This window comes from Erinaceus europaeus, chromosome 3, assembly GCF_950295315.1.
Source record: "Erinaceus europaeus chromosome 3, mEriEur2.1, whole genome shotgun sequence".
In the NCBI taxonomy this organism is placed as follows: Eukaryota; Metazoa; Chordata; class Mammalia; order Eulipotyphla; family Erinaceidae; genus Erinaceus; species Erinaceus europaeus.
In genome coordinates this window covers 81,756,215-81,775,692 of record NC_080164.1, presented here as the reverse complement: position 1 = coordinate 81,775,692, position 19,478 = coordinate 81,756,215, and the positions used below count along the sequence as shown (strand labels likewise).

Sequence of the window (19,478 nt, the reverse complement as noted above, 5' to 3'; positions counted from 1 at the left end):
CCTAAGGGGAGGAAACTTTGTGAGTGGTAAAGCAGGGCTGCAGGTGTCTCTCAGTCTCTCTCTCTCTCACCCCCTTCCATCTTGGTTTCTGTCTTTATACAGTAAATAAATAAAGATAATACAAAAAAAATTTTAAGAGTTTTTTTAAATCTTATGTGATTTGGAGTATGATGCAAAAAGGAGGACTTGGGGCACTTGATCCTGATGGGTAAACTAAAATGGCTTTGTATTTATTATGCACTCTTATATATGCCCTTAAGCTGGGACAGGACTCATTGCAATGAGGATGGTTCTAGGGTCAGGCCATGCAGAATAGTGGCATTTGAGATTTTAACTTGATTGTTTCATTTTGTTTTTTTCTTTATGAGAACATTGATTAGCTCTGACTTATGGTGGTGCTAGAAATTGAACCTGAGACTTTGGAGCCTCAGGCATGAAAATCTTTTTTCACAACCATCACAAAACTATGAGTTATGAATCTTATTCCATAACCAAGTAGAGGCTTTTGAGTCTGGTGAAAGATGTTTGTGGAGATGGTAGGTATTTACCGCCTGCAGTGGGACACAAGTCAGAGGCACCAGGAAATCAAGATGTCACACCTGCTTGTCATAGGGAGACTTGCCGTGAAAGAACACACTTGGAAAGCTGTCTCCATTACCTTTCCCATTGGTAAAGCTTTCGAAATATTCTTCCCAGGTCCCAGGGTCAGGAAGCATTTGGTTTATCCTTTGGAAATGATAGTAGGAAACCATACAGTCTTTGGCATTTCGAGCTACATAAAGGAACTGAGGGGCCAGAAGAGAAATAGGTTAAAAATCTATACACAGTGAGATTTTGTAGAAATTCAGTTAGGGTGAGTCATATATCAGCCTCAATTCCTCATTGTTCCCAGGCCTGTAATTCTGGTTGGCCTTATGACCTCTCTCCTCTGAGGTCTGGACTATTCTGCTTTCTTTTCCTGACTCAGCCTATCTTCATCATCATCATCAATATTATTATTGCTGCTGCTACTGCCACTACTACTGCTACTACTATTAACACTTTTTTTTTTTTTTTTTTTTACTAGAGCACTAATCAGCTCTGGCTTTTTGGTGGTGCAGGGGATTGAACCTGGGAATTTGGAGCCTCAAGCATGAGAGTCTCTTTGCATAACCATTATGCTATCTACCCCTGCTCCTATTATCACTTTGTCACCAGGCTTTTCTCTGGAGCTCAGTGCTTACATAACTTCATTCTACCTGGTAGCCATTTTTTTTTCTTTCCCTTCCTTCTTTACTCCCTTCCCTTCTTCCTTTCTTCCTTCCTTTCCTCTTTTTGACAGAGGTGAGCAACAGAGACAGAGAGGAGAGACTCTTGCAGCATCATTCCAACACTCATGAACTCTCCCCCCTGCAGGTAAGGACCTGAAGCTTGGACCAGTGTCCCCATATCTGGCAACTTGTAAGCTCTACCAGCCACCACCAGACCTACCCAGCCCTAGTAAGTAACCTCATTCTTGATTGCCTCCTTGGTACAATTTTTCTTTAGAAACTTCCACCTACCATTTATTGAAAGAAGCTTGCACATATATGCTGATGAGCCTCCCAAATGCCTGCCTTTTGGCTTCTCACAGGATTGAACCTAGAGCCTTATGCCAGTCCTTGCACTTCGCTCCACCTGCGCTTAACCCATTGTGCTACCGCCCAACTCCCGATTTCTTTGTTTTTTACCACCAAGGTTATCCCTGAGGCCAAGGAGGCTCCGTGCCTGCATGGCTCCGCCACTTGGTGAAGCTTCTCCTATGCCAGTGGGAACCAGAGGCTTCAACCTTGAATTTGATAGTGCGTACACTCTACCAGATGGGCCAACATCAGTTCCCTCACTGTGACCTTTTAGTACTTGGTTCACATTCTACCAGCCACCACAGAGCTGTAACTAGCTCCTTCAGCATGGAGCAGATTTCTCAGATTGAAACTATGGTTGCAGAGTTGGAATGACTTTTCCCACTGGAGGATGTTTAGCTGGACCCTTCTGCTCTGTAATGTGTGCACTTAACCAAGTACACCACCGCCTGGCCCCCGGCCAATTTTTAGAGACAGTAAGAGTCATGGAGAAATAAAGAGGGGAGGAAAGAGGAGAGAGAATCTGAAAGAAGGAGAGACACCTTCAATAACTGCTCCACCACTCACAAAGTTTCCCTTCTATAGATGGGGCCTTGGACTCAAGTCATCATGCATGGTGACTTGTGCAGTCTACTGGGTAAGCTACCCAGAGTTTTTATTTAGTTTGTTAGTTTTTATTTCTATTTTTTTCCCCTCACTCTTCCATCTCTATCCTGTTCCCTTCCTTCTTCAGTTGACCGTGACCATGAGCTGCAAGCTCAGACCAATAGGGACTCAAAAGGGACTAAATATAAATAGGGAGTAAATATAAATACTTATATGAGCCCTGGTCATATAAATAAACAGATTTACTTTTTCAAGAATGGGAGCAACTCTCAGCCCTATCACAGATTTCTAGCCTTTTTCTCTACTCTAACACCATTTTCTCAAACGATATTTTTGTTCATGTTAGCTATCAAACTCCATGTTAGCTAACAAACTCATTCAAAAACTACAAAAGTTGGGAGTCCGGTGGTAGCACAGCGGGTTAAGCGCACGTGGCACAAAACTACAAAAGTCGTGGGCCCCTAGGAACATGCCTAAAATGGACTTTCTAGTTTCCTTCTACCCTAAGATTTCTAATTTTACCTGCTCTATTCTTGCTTTTTGGTTCCTGTTCATTAATCAATTTGTCCCACTTTGTATCTTGCCACCTTTCAGCCAGCAGGTTGCAGATGCTATATCATGATTCCATCCTGACTTCCCTGGGCAGACGACCTCACCAATGTGTCCCAGAATCTTACCTCTCCAGAGCCCTACCCCACTAGGGAAAGACAGTAACAGGTTAGGGGTATGGATCCACCCACCAATACCCATGTACAGCAGAGAAGCAATTACAGAAGCCAGAACTCTCCGCTTCTGTACTCCAAAAAGAATTTTGACCCATATTCCCATAGGGGAGAAATGACAAGGGTAAGATGACAAAAGGACTCTGAAATCTACTTCCATCAGAACCCAAAGAGAGAAGAGGAAAAAGGGAGGGGCACTTGGATGTAGTAATAAGTGTATGTGTGACTTGGAAAAGAAGAGAAGATGGGACCTAAAAAAATGTGAAAATATATACAAATATAGACAGATAGTTGTAGAAATAATAGTTAACTCATATCTGCAATCTTTGAACTGCTTTAGCTTCCAATGGAGGAGTCGAGATACAGAACTCTGGTAGTGGGAGTAGAATGGAGTTGTCCCCACGTTGTCTTGTAATTTTCTAAATCAATATTAAGTCACTAATTGGGGGGGGTTGTTGCCAGGACATTTGGTGTTCTCTCTGTTCAGGGACACTATTGTTTGTGGGGATGGGGCATACTGTTGTTATTTTGGTTTGGTTTTTGCCACCAAGGTTATTGCTGAGAATTGGTGCCTCCACAACTCCACCATTCCCAGAGGTCATTTTTATAGAGGGAAAGAGAGAGAGACAGAGACAGAGACAGAGACAGAGAGAAAGAAATGAGGCACTATTTTGTGTCTTACCTTGCAGTTCACCTCCCAGAAAGACGGTGGCAGCAGTTGAACAGGAAGGTGAGTCCTTAGTATCCGTGGAGGGGGCATTAAGTTGGCTTTTTCCACACCTTAGAATAAATCCAGAGAAGAACTCTACAAGTACGAAGGCAGACCTCTATCTCAACCTTGGGCAGAATGTCTGCTTGTCTCTTTGAGCACTTCACAGTGCGACAACTGATGATACTTCCAAGTCTGGAAATTTGTGGGAAATTTTCTCTTGCTTTTAAAAAAAATAATAAATGAGGACCAGAAAAATAGTTCACCTGAATAATTTACCTGCTTTGTTGTGAACTCAGCCCAGGTTCAACCCTGGCCAACTTCTCACTGGAGGAAATTTTGGTGTTGTGGTGCTGTGATGTTCTTCTCTCCCTCCCTCCCTCTCTCTTTCTCTGTATGCCTCTCCCTCTGCCACTTTTTTTTTCTGTCTGAAAAAAAGTCAGTCCATAGTGGTGGTGAAGATCCACTTACTATAAAAAAAAAGTCAAATAAATAAGTTGCAAAAAGTACTATTCAGGACTTTTTTTTTTAAAGGAGCTAAATTGAACCACTTTATCTCACCAGAAACAAAAAATAACTCCAAATGGATCAAAGACCTAGATGTCAGACCAGAAACAATCAAATACTTAGAGGAAAATATTGGTAAAACACTTTCCCACCTACACCTCAAGGACATCTTTGATGAATCAAACCCAATTACAAGGAAGACTAAAGCAGAAACAAACCAATGGAACTACATCAAATTGAAAAGCTTCTGCACATCCAAAGAAACTATTAAACAAACAAAGAGACCCCTCACAGAATGGGAGAAGATCTTCACATGCCATAAATCAGACAAGAAACTAATCACCAAAATATATAAAGAGCTCAGCAAACTTAGCACCAAAAAAGCAAATGACCCCATCCAAAAATGGGCAGGGGATATGAACAAAACATTCACTACAGAGGAGATCCAAAAGGCTAACAAACATATGAAAAACTGCTCTAGGTCACTGATTGTCAGAGAAATGCAAATTAAGACAACACTAAGATACCACCTCACTCCTGTAAGAATGGCATACATCAAAAAGGACAGCATCAACAAATGCAGGAGAGGTTGTGGGGACAGAGAAACAGAGAGCAGTCTGGAAAACTCTCACAAGGCTAGACATGGACCTTCCATATGATCCAGTAATTCCTCTCCTGGGGTTATACCCCAAGGACTCCATAACACCCAGCCAAAAAGAGGTGTGTACTCCTATGTTCATAGCAGCACAATTCATAATAGCTAAAACCTGGAAGCAACCCACGTGCCCAACAATAGATGAGTGGCTGAGAAAGCTGTGGTATATATACACAATGGAATACTATGCAGCTATCAAGAACAATGAACCCACCTTCTCTGACCCATCTTGGACAGAGCTAGAAGGAATTACGTTAAGTGAGCTAAGTCAGAAAGATAAAGATGAGTATGGGATGATCCCACTCATCAACAGAAGTTGAGTAAGAAGATCTGAAAGGGAAACTAAAAGCAGGACCTGACCAAATTGTAAATAGGGCACCAAAGTAAAAGCCCTGTGGTGAGGGGTAGACATGCAGCTTCCTGGGACAGTGGGGGGTGGGAGTGGGTGGGAGGGATGGGTCACAGTCTTTTGGTGGTGGGAATGGTGTTTATGTACACTCCTAGCAAAATGTAAATATACAGGTCACTGGTTGGTTAATATGAGAGGGGGAAAATCAATTGTATGTCTCAAAGTTTCTCAAAACACTAACTGAATCTTTTTAATATATAGGCTGTGTATTTGATATGCGGACTCTCTCAAAAGCCTAGACCAAGTAGATCAGAAGCAACAAATAGCACAGCTATATACAGGATACTGGGTACTGTACAGCAAACCATAACAAAAGGACTTTTCAAAGTTAACCCAATTACCAAATAATGTGATGATAACATTAACTATCGATTGTCTTTTTGAACACTAAGACAGCAGGAACCTCACATCTCCACTATAGAGCCCCTACTTCCCCCAGTCCTAGAACCCTTAGATAGGGCCCACTTTCCCATATGCCTCTCCCAATCCATATCAAATAATATTGCATCTGCAGATCACAACCTAACCAACGCAATGATTGCCACCTCAACATGCTTCACTTCAGACTGTGTCCAGAGACTTCACGTGTGGAATGACAACCCTTCAGCTTCATTACTCGGGTGAGACCTTTCCTTTCATAGTATACTCTAATTTCATCTCAGGTGGTTCACTTTCTAACAAAGTCCCAAAACCTAGATATACACCAGTTTCTGTGAGAGAGAGCTTATGTTCACACGTATCCATAAACTACTGCAAAATATATACCTGAAAGCAGAAGTACACTAGAGTTGGCAGTGAGTACCTCCCTAACACTTCCTCTCCACTATTCCAAGCTTTGGGTCCATGATTGCTCAACAATTTGTTTGGCTTCGTATGTTAACTCTCTTTTCAGTCACCAGGTTCCAGATGCCATCAGGATGCTGGCCAGGTTTCCCTGGATTGAAGACCCCACCATTGTGTCCTGGAGCTCAGCTTCCCCAGAGACACACCCTACTAGGGAAAGAGAGAGGCAGACTGGGAGTATGGACCGACCAGTCAACGCCCATGTTCAGCAGGGAAGCAATTACAGAAGCCAGACCTTCTACCTTCTGCAACCCACAATGACCCTGGGTCCATGCTCCCAGAGGGATAGAGAATAGGAGGGCTATCAGGGGAGGGGGTGGGATATGGAGATTGGTTGGTGGGAATTGTGTGGAGTTGTACCCCTACTGCCCTATGGTTTTGTTAATTAATCCTTTCTTAAATAATATATATATATATATATATATATATATATATATATATATATAATGAGCTATAGATATATAAAATTGTTGGAATGCAAGAGGCCCATCTAACCATCTGAAAAGGCTGCGGAGTATTCAGTTCCCACAACATAAATTCTGGAAATGGCAAACTACAAGGGCAATAGAGAGCTTGGAGTTGTTACGGAGTTGGCACTCAGGCATAGAGAAGGCAGAGTAGGGTTGGGGCGACAGAGAATTTTTATGGCAGTGAAATCCTCTGATAGCACCATAGTGATAGATAACATCATAAGACATCTGCCCAAATCCACAGAGAGTAAGCAAATACCAAACATGAGCCCTGAAGTCAACTGTGAATTTGAGGTAATCCCAAGGCTCCAGTGTAGGCTCATTAGTTGCAGCAAATGTATCTGGGGGGTGGAGGGGAGGGCTTGATAATGAGGAGTTCATGCATATGCAGAAGCAGGGAGTTTATAGGAAGGCTCTGAAACTCCCACTATACATTACAGCAAACTTAAAAATAAAGAAGAAATAAATTGTTTAGTCTTTTAAAAAAGAGAAAGAGGGTCAGGTGGTGACACACCTAGTTAAACTCATATAATACTAAGCACAAGGATCTAGGTTTGAGCCTCTGGCTCCCCACCTGCAGGGGTGAAGCAGGTCTGCAGGTATCTTATCTTTATATATATATATATATAGAGAGAGAGAGAGAGAGAGAGAGAGAGAGAGAGAGAGAGAGATCCTCCTTCCCTCTCAATTTCTTTCTGTCCTATCCAATTTTAAAAAAAAAAAAAAAAAGGAAAATTGGCCACCAGGAGCAGTGGATTTGTAGTGCAGGCACCAACTCATAATATCCTGGAGGCAAAAATAAAAAAGAGAGAAAGTGCCAGTGAGATACCTCAAGCATAACCCCACTACACTAAAGGAAGTGTGATTCTCTCTCTCCCCCCCCTTCTGTCTCTCTTCTCTCTCCTCTCTCCTCTCTTTCTCTTTCTTTCTTTTACCTCTCTCTTTCTCTCTCTCTCTCTCTCACTTCTTTGTCTAGAGAGAGATAGAGAGAGAGGAGTTGGGAGTGAGGGGACTGCTCACCAGAAGGCTGGGGGGGGCGGGCCCACTCGAGGAAAGGATGGCGGTGTTGAATGATGGTTCGCTGACACTTCTCCACATCCCCCTGTTGTTCAATCATGTCTACAATTTCCTGAATCCAGGTGGTCCCTGAGGCCCATATGGAAAGTGTGAGAGAAACAAAAGACAGCTAGACAAGACATCCTGGTAAATGGTGGGGTGTGGAGACTACTATGGGGCCTGTGCTTCTGCCTTCCTTCAGGTAGAAGCTTGTCAGCCTGGGCAGATGATGGCCCTGTGGGAGGACCCCACCATATCACATCCCCACAGCAGTCAGAGCAGCAGAGAGAAGGTCTAGTACTCTCACCCCAAAGCAGGCTGGGTTCTGTAAAGCCTTTAGCTCTACACCCAGGAAAGCCAATGTCGTCACTAGGCATCCTGAGGCAAAGAAAGCCCTGTGCATGGGGGAGTTTCACAAGTGCTGAAAAGAGGCAGCTGTGTCTCTCCTCTCCATCTCTCTCTGCCTCTCACCCTCTATCTAGAAGAAAGGAGGAAAAAATAGTTGCCAGAAGCATTGGATCCACACAGGCATTAAGCCCCAATGATAAACTTGGTGGCAAAAGGAAGAAAATAAATGAGGGAGGGAGGGAGAAGGGGGAGGAGAAAAAAAGGAATGAAGAGAGGGAAGGAGGGAAAGAAGATACAATCCTTAACTGTAGGGACCAGGTTTCCTAAAACAAGTGCAAAGATCCTCTCAAGAGCACAACCAATTGATGCAAGATACTACCACCACCACCCCACTTCCTACGCTACCCCCACCCTGCTGACTCAGCATAACCAGCTCCCACTGCTCCCTATCCTTACAATCACCTGACTTAGGGTACGTGCAGATGAGGAGGTCATCCGGCCGGGCCTCAAAGCCCTGGATCTGGCTCCAGTTGTCCACTGTTGAAGCCTGCAGGGGAATCCTCTCCACCTCTCTCAGGGTTGGCCGTGTCCCCATCTCTATGATCAGGAAAGGAAGCTGCCAGAGAGGGGATGTTCAAAAATCATGGAGAAATTCGCAAAGAAAAAAATAGCACTTTAACCAGTGGCATTCTTTGTCTTTCCCAAGTAATTGTATTAGAAAGATAATGCTTTACTGTATGGTTGTTGACACAGGAGTACAATTTCTCACCTCTGCATGATAGATGTCTGTAAAACACTCCCAACTTAAGTCCTTTTCCTCCCCACCATCTCTCATGCCCTCCTCTCCCAGATTTGGCACAATACTCCACACCCAGGAAGAGTTTCAACTCTGAAAAACTTAATTTTCAAATAGTATGTTAACTCTTCATCAGAATTATTTCTATACCAATGAAGAAAATCATCATTGCACAGATATAGGTTCTGGAGAGCTTGTTTGGAGGTTCTAGCATGGAAGCACACCCTCAACCAAAGACAGGTCTATCTCTGTAAGGGGGAAGATCATCCTCCTTGACCAAGCAGGTAGCTAGGGGAGAGGCACACATGGAGTGGTGAGGGAGGAAGGGGATATTCACCTAGTCAGATAGATTTGACTCTGATGATCAATGGGGTGACAGATGTCGTAGCCAGATCACCCTCATACACTTAAATAAAGACAAACTGGATTGTGTTTGCATAATAATCACCTAATAGTCTTGATGAAAATACAGATTACGGGAGTCCGGTGGTAGTGCAGCGGGTTAAGCGCACGTGGCGCAAAGTGCAAGGACTGGCGGAAGAATCCCGGTTCTAGCCCGGGCTCCCCACTTGCAGGGCAGTCGCTTCACAAGTGGTAAAGCAGGTCTGCAGGTGTCTATCTTTCTCTCCTCTCTGTCTTCCCTTCCTCTCTCCATTTCTCTCTGTCCTATCCAACAAGAACATCAATAACAACAACAATAATAACTATAACAATAATAAAAAGACAAGGACAACAAAAGGGAAAATAAATAAATAAAATTTTTTAAAAAAGAAAATACAGATTACTTAGTCCTCTCATCCAAGTTTTAACCAGGCACAACCCTGCTTAACTTCCAAGATCAAGGTGACAATGGGCATGTTATGTTCATGGTGCTATGGCTGTAGATGCAGACTACCTAGTCCTAAAACCATCCACTGAATCAAATTAATATCCTGACAAGAAATCATTATTTGAAGGATATAAATACAAATCATACCATGTCCATGTCACCTATGGACATCTAATTTTGGGCAATGAGGGTCCAAAATACTAAATGGAGAAATAGGATTCTCAACAAATGGTGTTAAAAAACTGGGTTGAAACATGCAGGAGAATGAAGCTGAACCACTACATTTCACCATATACAAAAGCAAATTCCAGATGGACCAAGGACTTGGATGTTAGGTCAGAAGCCATCAAACACTAAAGGAAAATGTCAATAAAACTATTTTCTATCTAAGTGGTATCTTTAATGACTCAAGTCTAACTACAAGAAAAACAAAAACAGATATAAGCCACTGGGACTACTTCAATTTGAAAAGCTCCTACTGACTACACAGCAAAAAGACCCATCACCCAAACAGAAAGACTCCTTACAGAATGGGAGATCTTTACATGCCACACATCAGACAAAAGACTAATAACCAAAATATATAAAGAGCTCACCAAACTCAGAAAAAAAAATGACTTCATTCAAAAGTGGGGAGAGGATATGGACAGAATATTCATCAAAGAAGAGATCCGAAAGGCCAAAAAACATATGAAAAAATGCTCCAAGTCTTTGACTATCAGAGAAATATAAATCAAGACAGCAATGAGATACTACTCATTCCTGTGAGAATGTCATGCATCAGAAAAGGTAGCAGCAAAAAATGTTGGAGTGGTTGTGGGGACAAAGGAACCCTCCACTGCTGGTGGGAATGTAAATTGATCCAACCCCGTGCAGAGCAGTCTGGAGAACCCTCACAAGGCTAGAAATGGACCTACGCTATGACCCTGCAATTCCTTTCCTAAGGATATATCCTAAGGAGTCAACACACCCATCCAAAGAGATCTGCATATACTTATATTCATAGCAGCGCAATTTGTAATGATCATTGATACTCTTATTGTGCAGTCATCACTATCTACTCTCCAAGACTTCTTAATCTCTGGGATTTAAGTTATACCTATGAGCTCAATATTCACTTCTGCCTCCCTCTTTTAAAACTAAAAAATGTTGGGAGTCGGGCTGTAGTGCAGCGGGTTAAGCGCAGGTGGCACTCAGCACAAGGACCTGCATAAAGATCCTGGTTCAAGCCCTGGCTCCCCACATGCAGGGGTGTCGCTTCACAAGCGGTGAAACAGGTCTGCAGGTGTCTTTCTCTCCCTCTCTCTGTCTTACCCCTCCCCTCTCCATTTCTCTCTGTCCTATCCAACAACAATGACAACAATAATAACTACAACAATAAAACAACAAGGGCAACAAAAGGGAATAAATAAATAAAAATAAATATTAAAAAAATATTTTTAAAAAAACTAAAAAATGTTATTGTTTGTTTGTTTTTAGATATAGTAGAAACAGAGAAGCAAAGAATGAGTGAAAGAGACCATGCTTCCTTCATTCACAGTGGGGCCTGGGCTCAAACCTGGGCCACATATGTGGCAAAACACTGCTTTACCCAGTGAGCTATTTCACCAGCAGATAACATCTCATTGTATGTACTCATAATATTTTGCTTTTCCAGTCATCCATGCATGGGCACTTCAGTTACTTCCAACTTTTGTAAAGACCTCCATTATGAATTTGGGTGCACAGTATCTCCTTGAGACCCTGTCTGTAATTCCTTGGGGGTATATACACAGAGTTGAAATCCTGGATAGTACACTTCCATGTTTATTTTCTTAAGAATTATCAGTGATTTTCCAGAGCATTGTGCCATTTTACATTTTCATCAACAATGCACAGAGTCCCAATTTTCCCATATCCTCACTATCAGGCTTCATTTTGTTTTTCTTTTTCATTCCATTTTTAGTTATTATAGTAGCCCTAATGGATTGACATACATGTCTGTAATAATCTTTGATGGTCAAGTTAAGTGAAATGAACCTAAAAGAGAAGGACAAATACCAAATGATTTCCATTATAAGCGGAACTTAATATATAGAAGCAAGGAGGAGAACACAAATATGGACTGGACATGGTGTACTGCATCAAAGCAAAGGACTGTGGGAGGTGGAGGGAAGGACAGAAGAGAACTCTGTGGTCCTGATGCATAATGAAACTGTACCCATATGTCAATGACTACACTGTAAACCGTTAACCCCCTCAATAAAAATATTTTTAAGTAATAATAAGTTGTGTGATGGTATCTTTACATGTGTACATTTCGTGTGTAAATTTCTTCTGAAATTTTATTCCTTTTCCTTTATTTCCTTTTATTAATTTTATTCCTTTGCCTCTGTAGGAGTCAGGTTTTCTGTTTTGATTTTCTGTTTCATTCTAGTGAGAGAAGCTGTTTACTTTATATAGCCTTGCACAACCTAGTAACGAACATGTTTTACTTCCAACTGGGAAGACAGCATAATGGTTATGCAAAAGGATTTCATGCCCAAGGCTCCAAAGGCCCAGGTTCAAACCCCAGCACCACCACAAGCCAGAGGTGAGCAGTGCTCTAGCGCAAAAAAAGAAATATTTCCCTTCACTAGAAAATTAATGGAAGGAGTCATAGGAAAGTCTAGTCTACAGGAGCTCAGTCAGAAGCACTGGCACAGTGACCCAGGATATGACCCAGTAGAGAGAGTGTTAGACTCTCAAGCATAAGGTTCCTGAGTTCAACCCCCCAGCACTGCATATGCCATCGTGATACTCTGGCTTTCTGGCTCTCTTTAATCAAAAGAAAGAGGAGGAGAAGGGGTTGGAAGAAGAGGAGGAGCCTGAGAAGGAGGTGGGACACACAATCGAGTACACACATTAGCATGTGTGAGACTCAGGTTCAAGCCCCTGGCCCCCACCTACAAAGGAGAAACTTCACAAGCAGTGGAGCAGTGCTACAGGTGTCTAATATTCTTAGCCTGGAATTTATTGGGGTTTTTAAAATTTTTTTATTTATAAAAAGGAAACATTGACAAAACCATAGGATAAGAGGGGTACAGCTTCGCATAATTCCCACCACCAGAACTCTGTACCCTATCCCCTCCTCTGATAGCTTTCCTATTCTTTATCCCTCTAGGAGTATGGGCCCAAGGTCATTGTGGGATGCAGAAGGTTGAAGGGCTGGCTTCTATAATTGCTTCCCCGATGACCATGGGCATTGGCATTTATTGATTTTATGAAATAAATATCTTTTACTTTATTTTTTTAAGGTAAGGTAGTGGCTAGTCTGTGTTAAGCAGGCTTGTCTCTACCATAGCACCAATCTTACTAAAGATTTTAGCAAACAAATTAACAGGTGAAGCAAAGGATATCTTGTAAGTCCTAGTCTTACCTTCAGGTTCCAGCTGAAGTCAGCAGCCCAAGGACCTGGCCAAGGGTCAGTGGGCACAGACAGCACATTCCAAGGAATCAGAGCCGTCCCCTCCCTATGGCAACTGCAGAGGCCCATACCACCACTGAGTGGATCAGAGACATGGGAAAGGAAGCAGGGACACCAACCCTGGGACCTGGTCTGAAAGGAAGTCACTGTAAACAGTCACTTCAAGGAGATCCTTGCAGTTTGCTGGCTGTGTGTGTGTGTGGGGGGGGGGGGGGTTGGAAATGCTAGCTAGTTGAACTCTGCATCAGAAATGGGTTGTAACCACTGCCACTGCTGCTGTGGCTCTAAAAGTTTTGGGCCTGCAGCCCAGGACATAGGCCAGTGGATAAAGCACTGGACTCTCAAACAGGAGGTCCTGAGTTCAATTCCTGCCGTAACATGTGCCGAGTGATGCTCTGGTTCCCTTTCTCTCTCTCTCTCTTTAATTAATTAATTAACATTTAAAAATATGAAAGTTCTGGGGGCTGGATGGTTGTACACCTTGTTAAGCACACATATCACCATGCAAAAGGACCTAGGTTCAAGCCCCCACTCCCCACCTGCAGAGGAACACTTCATGAGTCATGAAGGTGTCTGTCTTTCTCTCTCTCTCTACCTCCCCCTCCCCTCTTATTTTTTCTCTGTCCTATCAAATAAAAACAGAGAAAAAAATGGCCACCGGGAGCAATGGATTCATATTGCCAACACTAAACCCCAGTGATAACCCTGGTAGCAAAAATGAAAAAAAAATTTAAAAGAAAGAATGATAAAAAATACAAAAGTTCTGGAAGTTGGGCCGTATTGCAGCGGGTTAAGCGCAGGTGGCACAAAGCGCAAGGACCGGCATAAGGATCCTGGTTAGAGCCCCCAGCTCCCCACCTGCAGGGGAGTCGCTTCACAGGCGGTGAAGCAGGTCTGCAGGTGTCTATCTTTCTCTCCCCCTCTCTGTTTCCCTCCTCTCTCCATTTCTCTCTGTCCTATCCAACGACAACAACAAGAATAAATACAACAATAAAACAGCAAGGCAACAAAAGGGAATAAATAATAAATAAATAAATATTTTTTTAAAAATACAAAAGTTCTAAGACTGGGGCTCAGAGGTCCCAGGTTCTCAATAAGCCAGAGCTGAATAGTGCTCTGGTTAAATAAATAATAGCAAAATAAATAAAATAAAATAAAATAAAAGGGCTGAGCATGGAGGAATGGCAGCTGATGGCCCAGCAGGTATGTGCAGCCTCAACAGACTCACACTCCTTTGGCATTCTCATTCTTTCTCTGGGATCCCCATCCCAACTCATTCTCTGCATCTGGGAGGGTAAGGCTTTCTTTCCAATGGATGTCTTAAAACCAAAAACCTCAGGATAATGAAGGCGTCTTGCCTTAAATGCAGCTTTTCAAAATTTCTTTACATTTTATTTTATTTAGTCATATTTTGCATAAAGACAGAGCTGAGATGAAGGGGGAGATAGGGAGAAAGAGAGACACCTACAGCATTACTTTAACGCTTATGAAACTTCCCCCCTACAGATGGGAATTGGGGGCTTGAACCCGGGTCCCTGTGCATTGCAAGACATACTCTCTATCTGCCCAGCCCCCTCAAAGTTTATTTTGTCAAGTCTCTAGAAACCTTATGATATTCTTTCTTCCCTCATCCCTTTGACAATTTCATTGCTCTGGTACCATTGGCTCCATATGGTTGGCTCTAAGAATCTGAGCATTGACTTCTTCCTGTAAGGCCCCTCATTTCCATCTGCCTGCTAAGGTGTCTGTCAGTGTCAGAGCTGCCCTGCATGATGGCGCTGCCTCACTCTACCTGCAGGCTCCCTGTCTAGTCACAGTGCCACCATTGTCCACACCTGAAGCATCACCTTGAACTAGGAAGGGTAAGGGTTCCTTGTATCACAATGTCTTTTTTTTTTTTTTTTGCTACCAGGGTTGTCATCAGGGATCAGGGCCTACATAATTCTACCATCAGTCTTTTCTTTCCTCTAGACATAGGCTGAGTGATAGCGAAAAGAAAGACACAGAGAGAAAGAGAGACATTACAGCATTGCTCCACCACTCATGAAACTTAGCCCTGCAGAGGCTCTCATGTGGCCGGGACCTAGATCCTAGCACATAATTATGTGCACTCTACAGGGTAAGCCGTCACCCAGTTTACAGTTTAACATATCTGTACTCCGTGTGGCTGCAGCAGTGAATAAACCCACAGTCCATGTGACCACAAACTGAGCTGCTAGCAAGTGCCACTCAGCTCCACTTGCTCCACTTCCACAGCAGGTGAGGACTGTCCAACCTTCCAGTAGATCTGCTTGCTCAAGGGCTTCCCTCAGCTGTTTTGTTCAGCCAACACAAATATTGTTTCAGTTCAAATCAAGTGTATTCCTTGGAGGTTTGGGAGCCCAGGCATGGTGCTTTCAACTGGGATTGGAGGTGTTTAATGTGATACTGGATGGAAATATAGCCCTCCTGGACAGTGTACCTGCTTTTCCCAGCACGGCACCAGATTTCAGCCTAGATTTTCACCACACTGGAGGAAGCTTCAGTGCTCTGGCATCTCACCCTCTCTCCCTCTGTCTCCTTATTTATGTCAATATCTATCGATATTTGAAAAGGCTGATTCAGATTAGTGAGGTCCCAGCAACAGCAGCAACAAAAGAGGAATTCTTTTAGAAAATATTTATCTAGAACTGCAAAATAGCTCACATGGATAGTGCACCTGCTTTGCTATGTGCGCCACCCTGGTCCAAACTTGATCCCCACCTCATTGAATGGAACTGTGGTACTGTCTTTACCTCAAATAAATATACAGAGATATATAGGGGTATGTGTTTGTGTGTGTGTGTACGTGTGTGTGTACGTGTGTGTGTGTGTGCATGTGTGTGTGCGCGTGTGCGCGTGTGCGCGTGTGTACACGCACATAGAGGGGATGGGACACCAGAACATCACTCTAGTACATGCAATGCTGGAAATCAAATTTTGGACCTCAGGCTTGAGGGTCTGGTAATTTATTCACTGTGCCATTTCACATTCCACAAAATAAATAAATAATTGAATAAACTCTTCAAGGGTGATCTGATGCCCATCACACACCCAAACATCAGCTCAACTGAATAACAAGTTGTCCTTTATATACCTCCTGTAATGTCCTGCCTCCCTGTTTCCTATTGTTCTGCTTACTGAGGATTCTCCTAGTCCATTCCCATAAACCAAGTGCTTCAGCTCTGAGGTCCTTTCTTTAGATTCCACCTGAAAGCTACCTCTACTTCGTACTATGCTGTGTTTGACTTTACTGTTGTTTCACTGAGGTCTAAATAGCGTGTCGTTCAACTCACTCATTTATGCATCTGTGGGTATTCACAGACTCATTCTATCATCACAACTGATTTTAGGGCATGTTCATCACCCTACAATGAAATCCCATGCCCATTACGGTCACCCCCAATTCTCTTACCTCCCCAGCTCTAGTTAGACACTAATCTACTTTGCATCCACAAGTTGCCCAATTGTGGACATATTATAGAGTTCAAATATACAGGATATGTTGTCCTTGTGACTTATTTGCCCTCTTTGACAGTGATTTTCCTCTTGGTTGTAATGAATAAATCACTCACCCTTTCAGGCTAAGAAAAAACTTGGGTGGAAACTGGATCTATTTGTTCACTTTGACCATTCCTTTTACTTTGTTTTTGCTTTGTTTTACTATCACGGTTATCACAGGGGCTGGTGCCTTTGTGATACTACTACTACCAGTGACCATTTTTATTTTTTCCTTTATACTTTTTCAGATAGTGAGAGAGAGAGAATGAGATAGAGAAATAGACAGAATGAGTAGAGATACAGCAGCCGTGCTCTACCACTCTTGAAGCTTCCCTTTTGCAGGTGCTCCCATGTCTGACCAGGAGCTTGAACCCAGATCCTCATGCATGAAAACATCTACAACTCTGCTAGATGAACTACCTTCCTGCCCTATACTTTGATCATTTTTCTATCAACATGCTTTATCTCCCAAAGAGAATGGGCTGCCTAGTGTAATCTTAGGGAATAGTGTGTCATTATTTACCCCATCAACTGGATTGATACATGTTGCCATTAAATGGATAAGTGAATGAAGAAAAGCTTTTAATTTGTACCAGGAACAGGACTTGGGTGAGGTCAGGCAGAGGACAAGAATGCCAAATGGAAGGAAACACTCACACCTACCATCACCAATCCCTCAACAGCAGAAGTTTCCTTCATTCTGTGCCCTAAACTGATATAGTCCTAGTCAGGCAAAACTGTTTTGTACACATAAATCCTGTTGAAGACATAGAACTCAGTGTGATCCTACTTTGTGTCCTTATAGTTTTCTTCTATTATTAACCCACTCCATAGAAGTTGCAGCATTGTAGGGCCATTCTCATCAAAACTGCTTGGTACTGGGACATAAATAGACACACTAACCAGTGGAATAGAACTGACAGCCTGGAAGTAAGCCCGCACACCTACAGACATCTAATCTTTGACAAAGGTGCCCAGACTATTGAAAAGTAGAGTCTCTTCAACAAATTATGTTGGAAAAAAAAATGGGTTGAAACATGCAGAAGAATGAAACTGGACCATTATATTTCACCAAATACAAAAGTAAATTCCAAGTGAATAAAGGGCCTGGATGTTATACCAGAAGCTATCGGTTACTTAGGGGAAAATATTGGCAGAACTCTTTTACACATAAATTTTAGAGACATCTTCAATGAAATGAATCCAATTACAAAGAAGACTAATACAAGTATAAAGCTATGGGACTACATCAAATCAAAAAGCTTCTGCACAGCAAAAGAAACCACTACCCGAACCAAGAAACCCCTCACAGTATGGGAGAACATCTTTACATGCCATACATCTGACATGAGTTTAATAACCAAAATATATAAAGAGCTTTCCAAACTCAACAACAAAAAAACAAATAACCCCATCCAAAAATGGGGAGAGTTCATGGACAGAATATTCACCACAGAAGAGATCCAAAAGGCTGAGAAACACATGAAAAAATGCTCCAAGTCTTTGATTGTCAGAGAATTATAAATCGGGACAACAATGAGATACCACTTCACTCCTGTGAAAATGTCATACATCAGAAAAGGTAGCAGCAACAAATGCTGGAGAGGTTGTGGAGACAAAGGAACCCGCCTCCTGCACTGCTGGTGGGAATGTCAGTTGGTCCAACCTCTGTGGAGAACAGTCTGGGGAACTCTCAGAAGGCTAGAAATGAACCTACCCTATGATCCTGAAATTCCTCTTCTGGTGATATATCCTAAGGAACCCAAAATACCCATCCAAAAAGATCTGTGAACACATATGTTCTTAGCAGCACAATTTTTAATAGCCAAAACCTAGAAGCAACCCAGGGTCCAACAACAGATGAGTGGCTGAGCAAGTTGTGGTATCTATACACAATGGAATACTTCACCATTTTCAGCCGAGCTCGGATGGACCTTGAAAAACTCATGTTAAGTGAAATAAGTCAGAAACAGAAGGATGAATATGGGATGATCTCACTCTCAGGCAGAAGTTGAAAAACAAGATCAGAAGAGAAAACACAAGTAGAACCTGAACTAGAGTTGCCGTATTGCACCAAAATAAAAGACTCTTGGGAGGGTGAGGGGGAGAATACAGATCCAAAAAGGATGACAGAGGACCTAGTGGGGGTTGTATTGTTATATGGAAAACTGGGAAATGTTATGCATGTACAAACTATTGTATTTACTGTTGAATGTAAAACATTAATTCCCCAATAAAGAAATTAAAAAATAAAAGAAGTTGCATCATTGTGTTGTTCCTAGGCCATTTTTCTCACTGGAATGAATTTAAATGTACATTTATTTAAAACTTTCCTTCTTTCTTCTTATCTAACTCCTTCCCAGTCACCTAAGGAAAGATGACCTCAATCTTTCATTTTCTTCTTCTGCCCTTGCATTTACTGGTCCCATCCCATTCCATCCAGAGTCTCTAGCAGTAGGCATTGGTACTGGACTTCTGGAAGCATGACTGTGGAGTAACAGCATAGTCACATTGCTCCCTCCAGTCAACAAAGAAAAGCAATGAAAAACACATGAAAACTCAATGAAATGTGACCAGGATCCCTTAAGAAACTCACCAAGCCACAGGAGAGTATAGACACATGTAGCTCAAGGACAAAAAAGGGATGAGAGATTCCTGGGACTAAAAGTATACTATCCAGCTATATGAAAAAGGAGAAAATCCTACCATCTGCAACCTGGATTGACCTTGAATCCATTGTGCTGCAGGGAATAAGGCAGACAAAGACAAACACTGCACAATCTCACTTGTACATAGAATCTGAGAAAGTCAAACTCAGAAACAGTTGTGTGTTGGTTACAGAGGGTGAGAGGTGTGAAGGAAATGAGAAGGTGAACACATTCTAGGAAGCAAATAGTTAACAATCATGTGTTGGACTCACAAAATGGCCTGTCTGGATAGTGCACCTAGTCTGCCTTGTGCAC

At 42.4% G+C, this 19,478-nt stretch overlaps 1 protein-coding gene across 2 annotated transcripts in view; it reads right to left on the bottom strand.

Annotated features, from left to right (window-relative positions):
* The window catches only part of LOC103126435 (sulfotransferase 1C2-like), a 33,465-nt gene that overhangs the window by 12,349 nt on the left and 1,638 nt on the right, over positions 1 to 19,478 (bottom strand). Inside the window, exons 1-5 of one of the 2 annotated variants that reach the window (XM_060187592.1) lie at positions 12,949 to 13,097; positions 8,389 to 8,542; positions 7,543 to 7,668; positions 3,612 to 3,709; positions 659 to 785 (exon numbers count right to left, since the gene is read on the bottom strand). In XM_060187592.1, the coding sequence (XP_060043575.1) occupies positions 659 to 785; positions 3,612 to 3,709; positions 7,543 to 7,668; positions 8,389 to 8,542; positions 12,949 to 13,065 (622 nt within the window). In that variant the 5' untranslated portion in view covers positions 13,066 to 13,097. Of the gene's footprint in view, positions 1 to 658; positions 786 to 3,611; positions 3,710 to 7,542; positions 7,669 to 8,388; positions 8,543 to 12,948; positions 13,098 to 19,478 lie in introns of those variants that run through there. The other variant, XM_060187593.1, reaches the window with a different exon arrangement.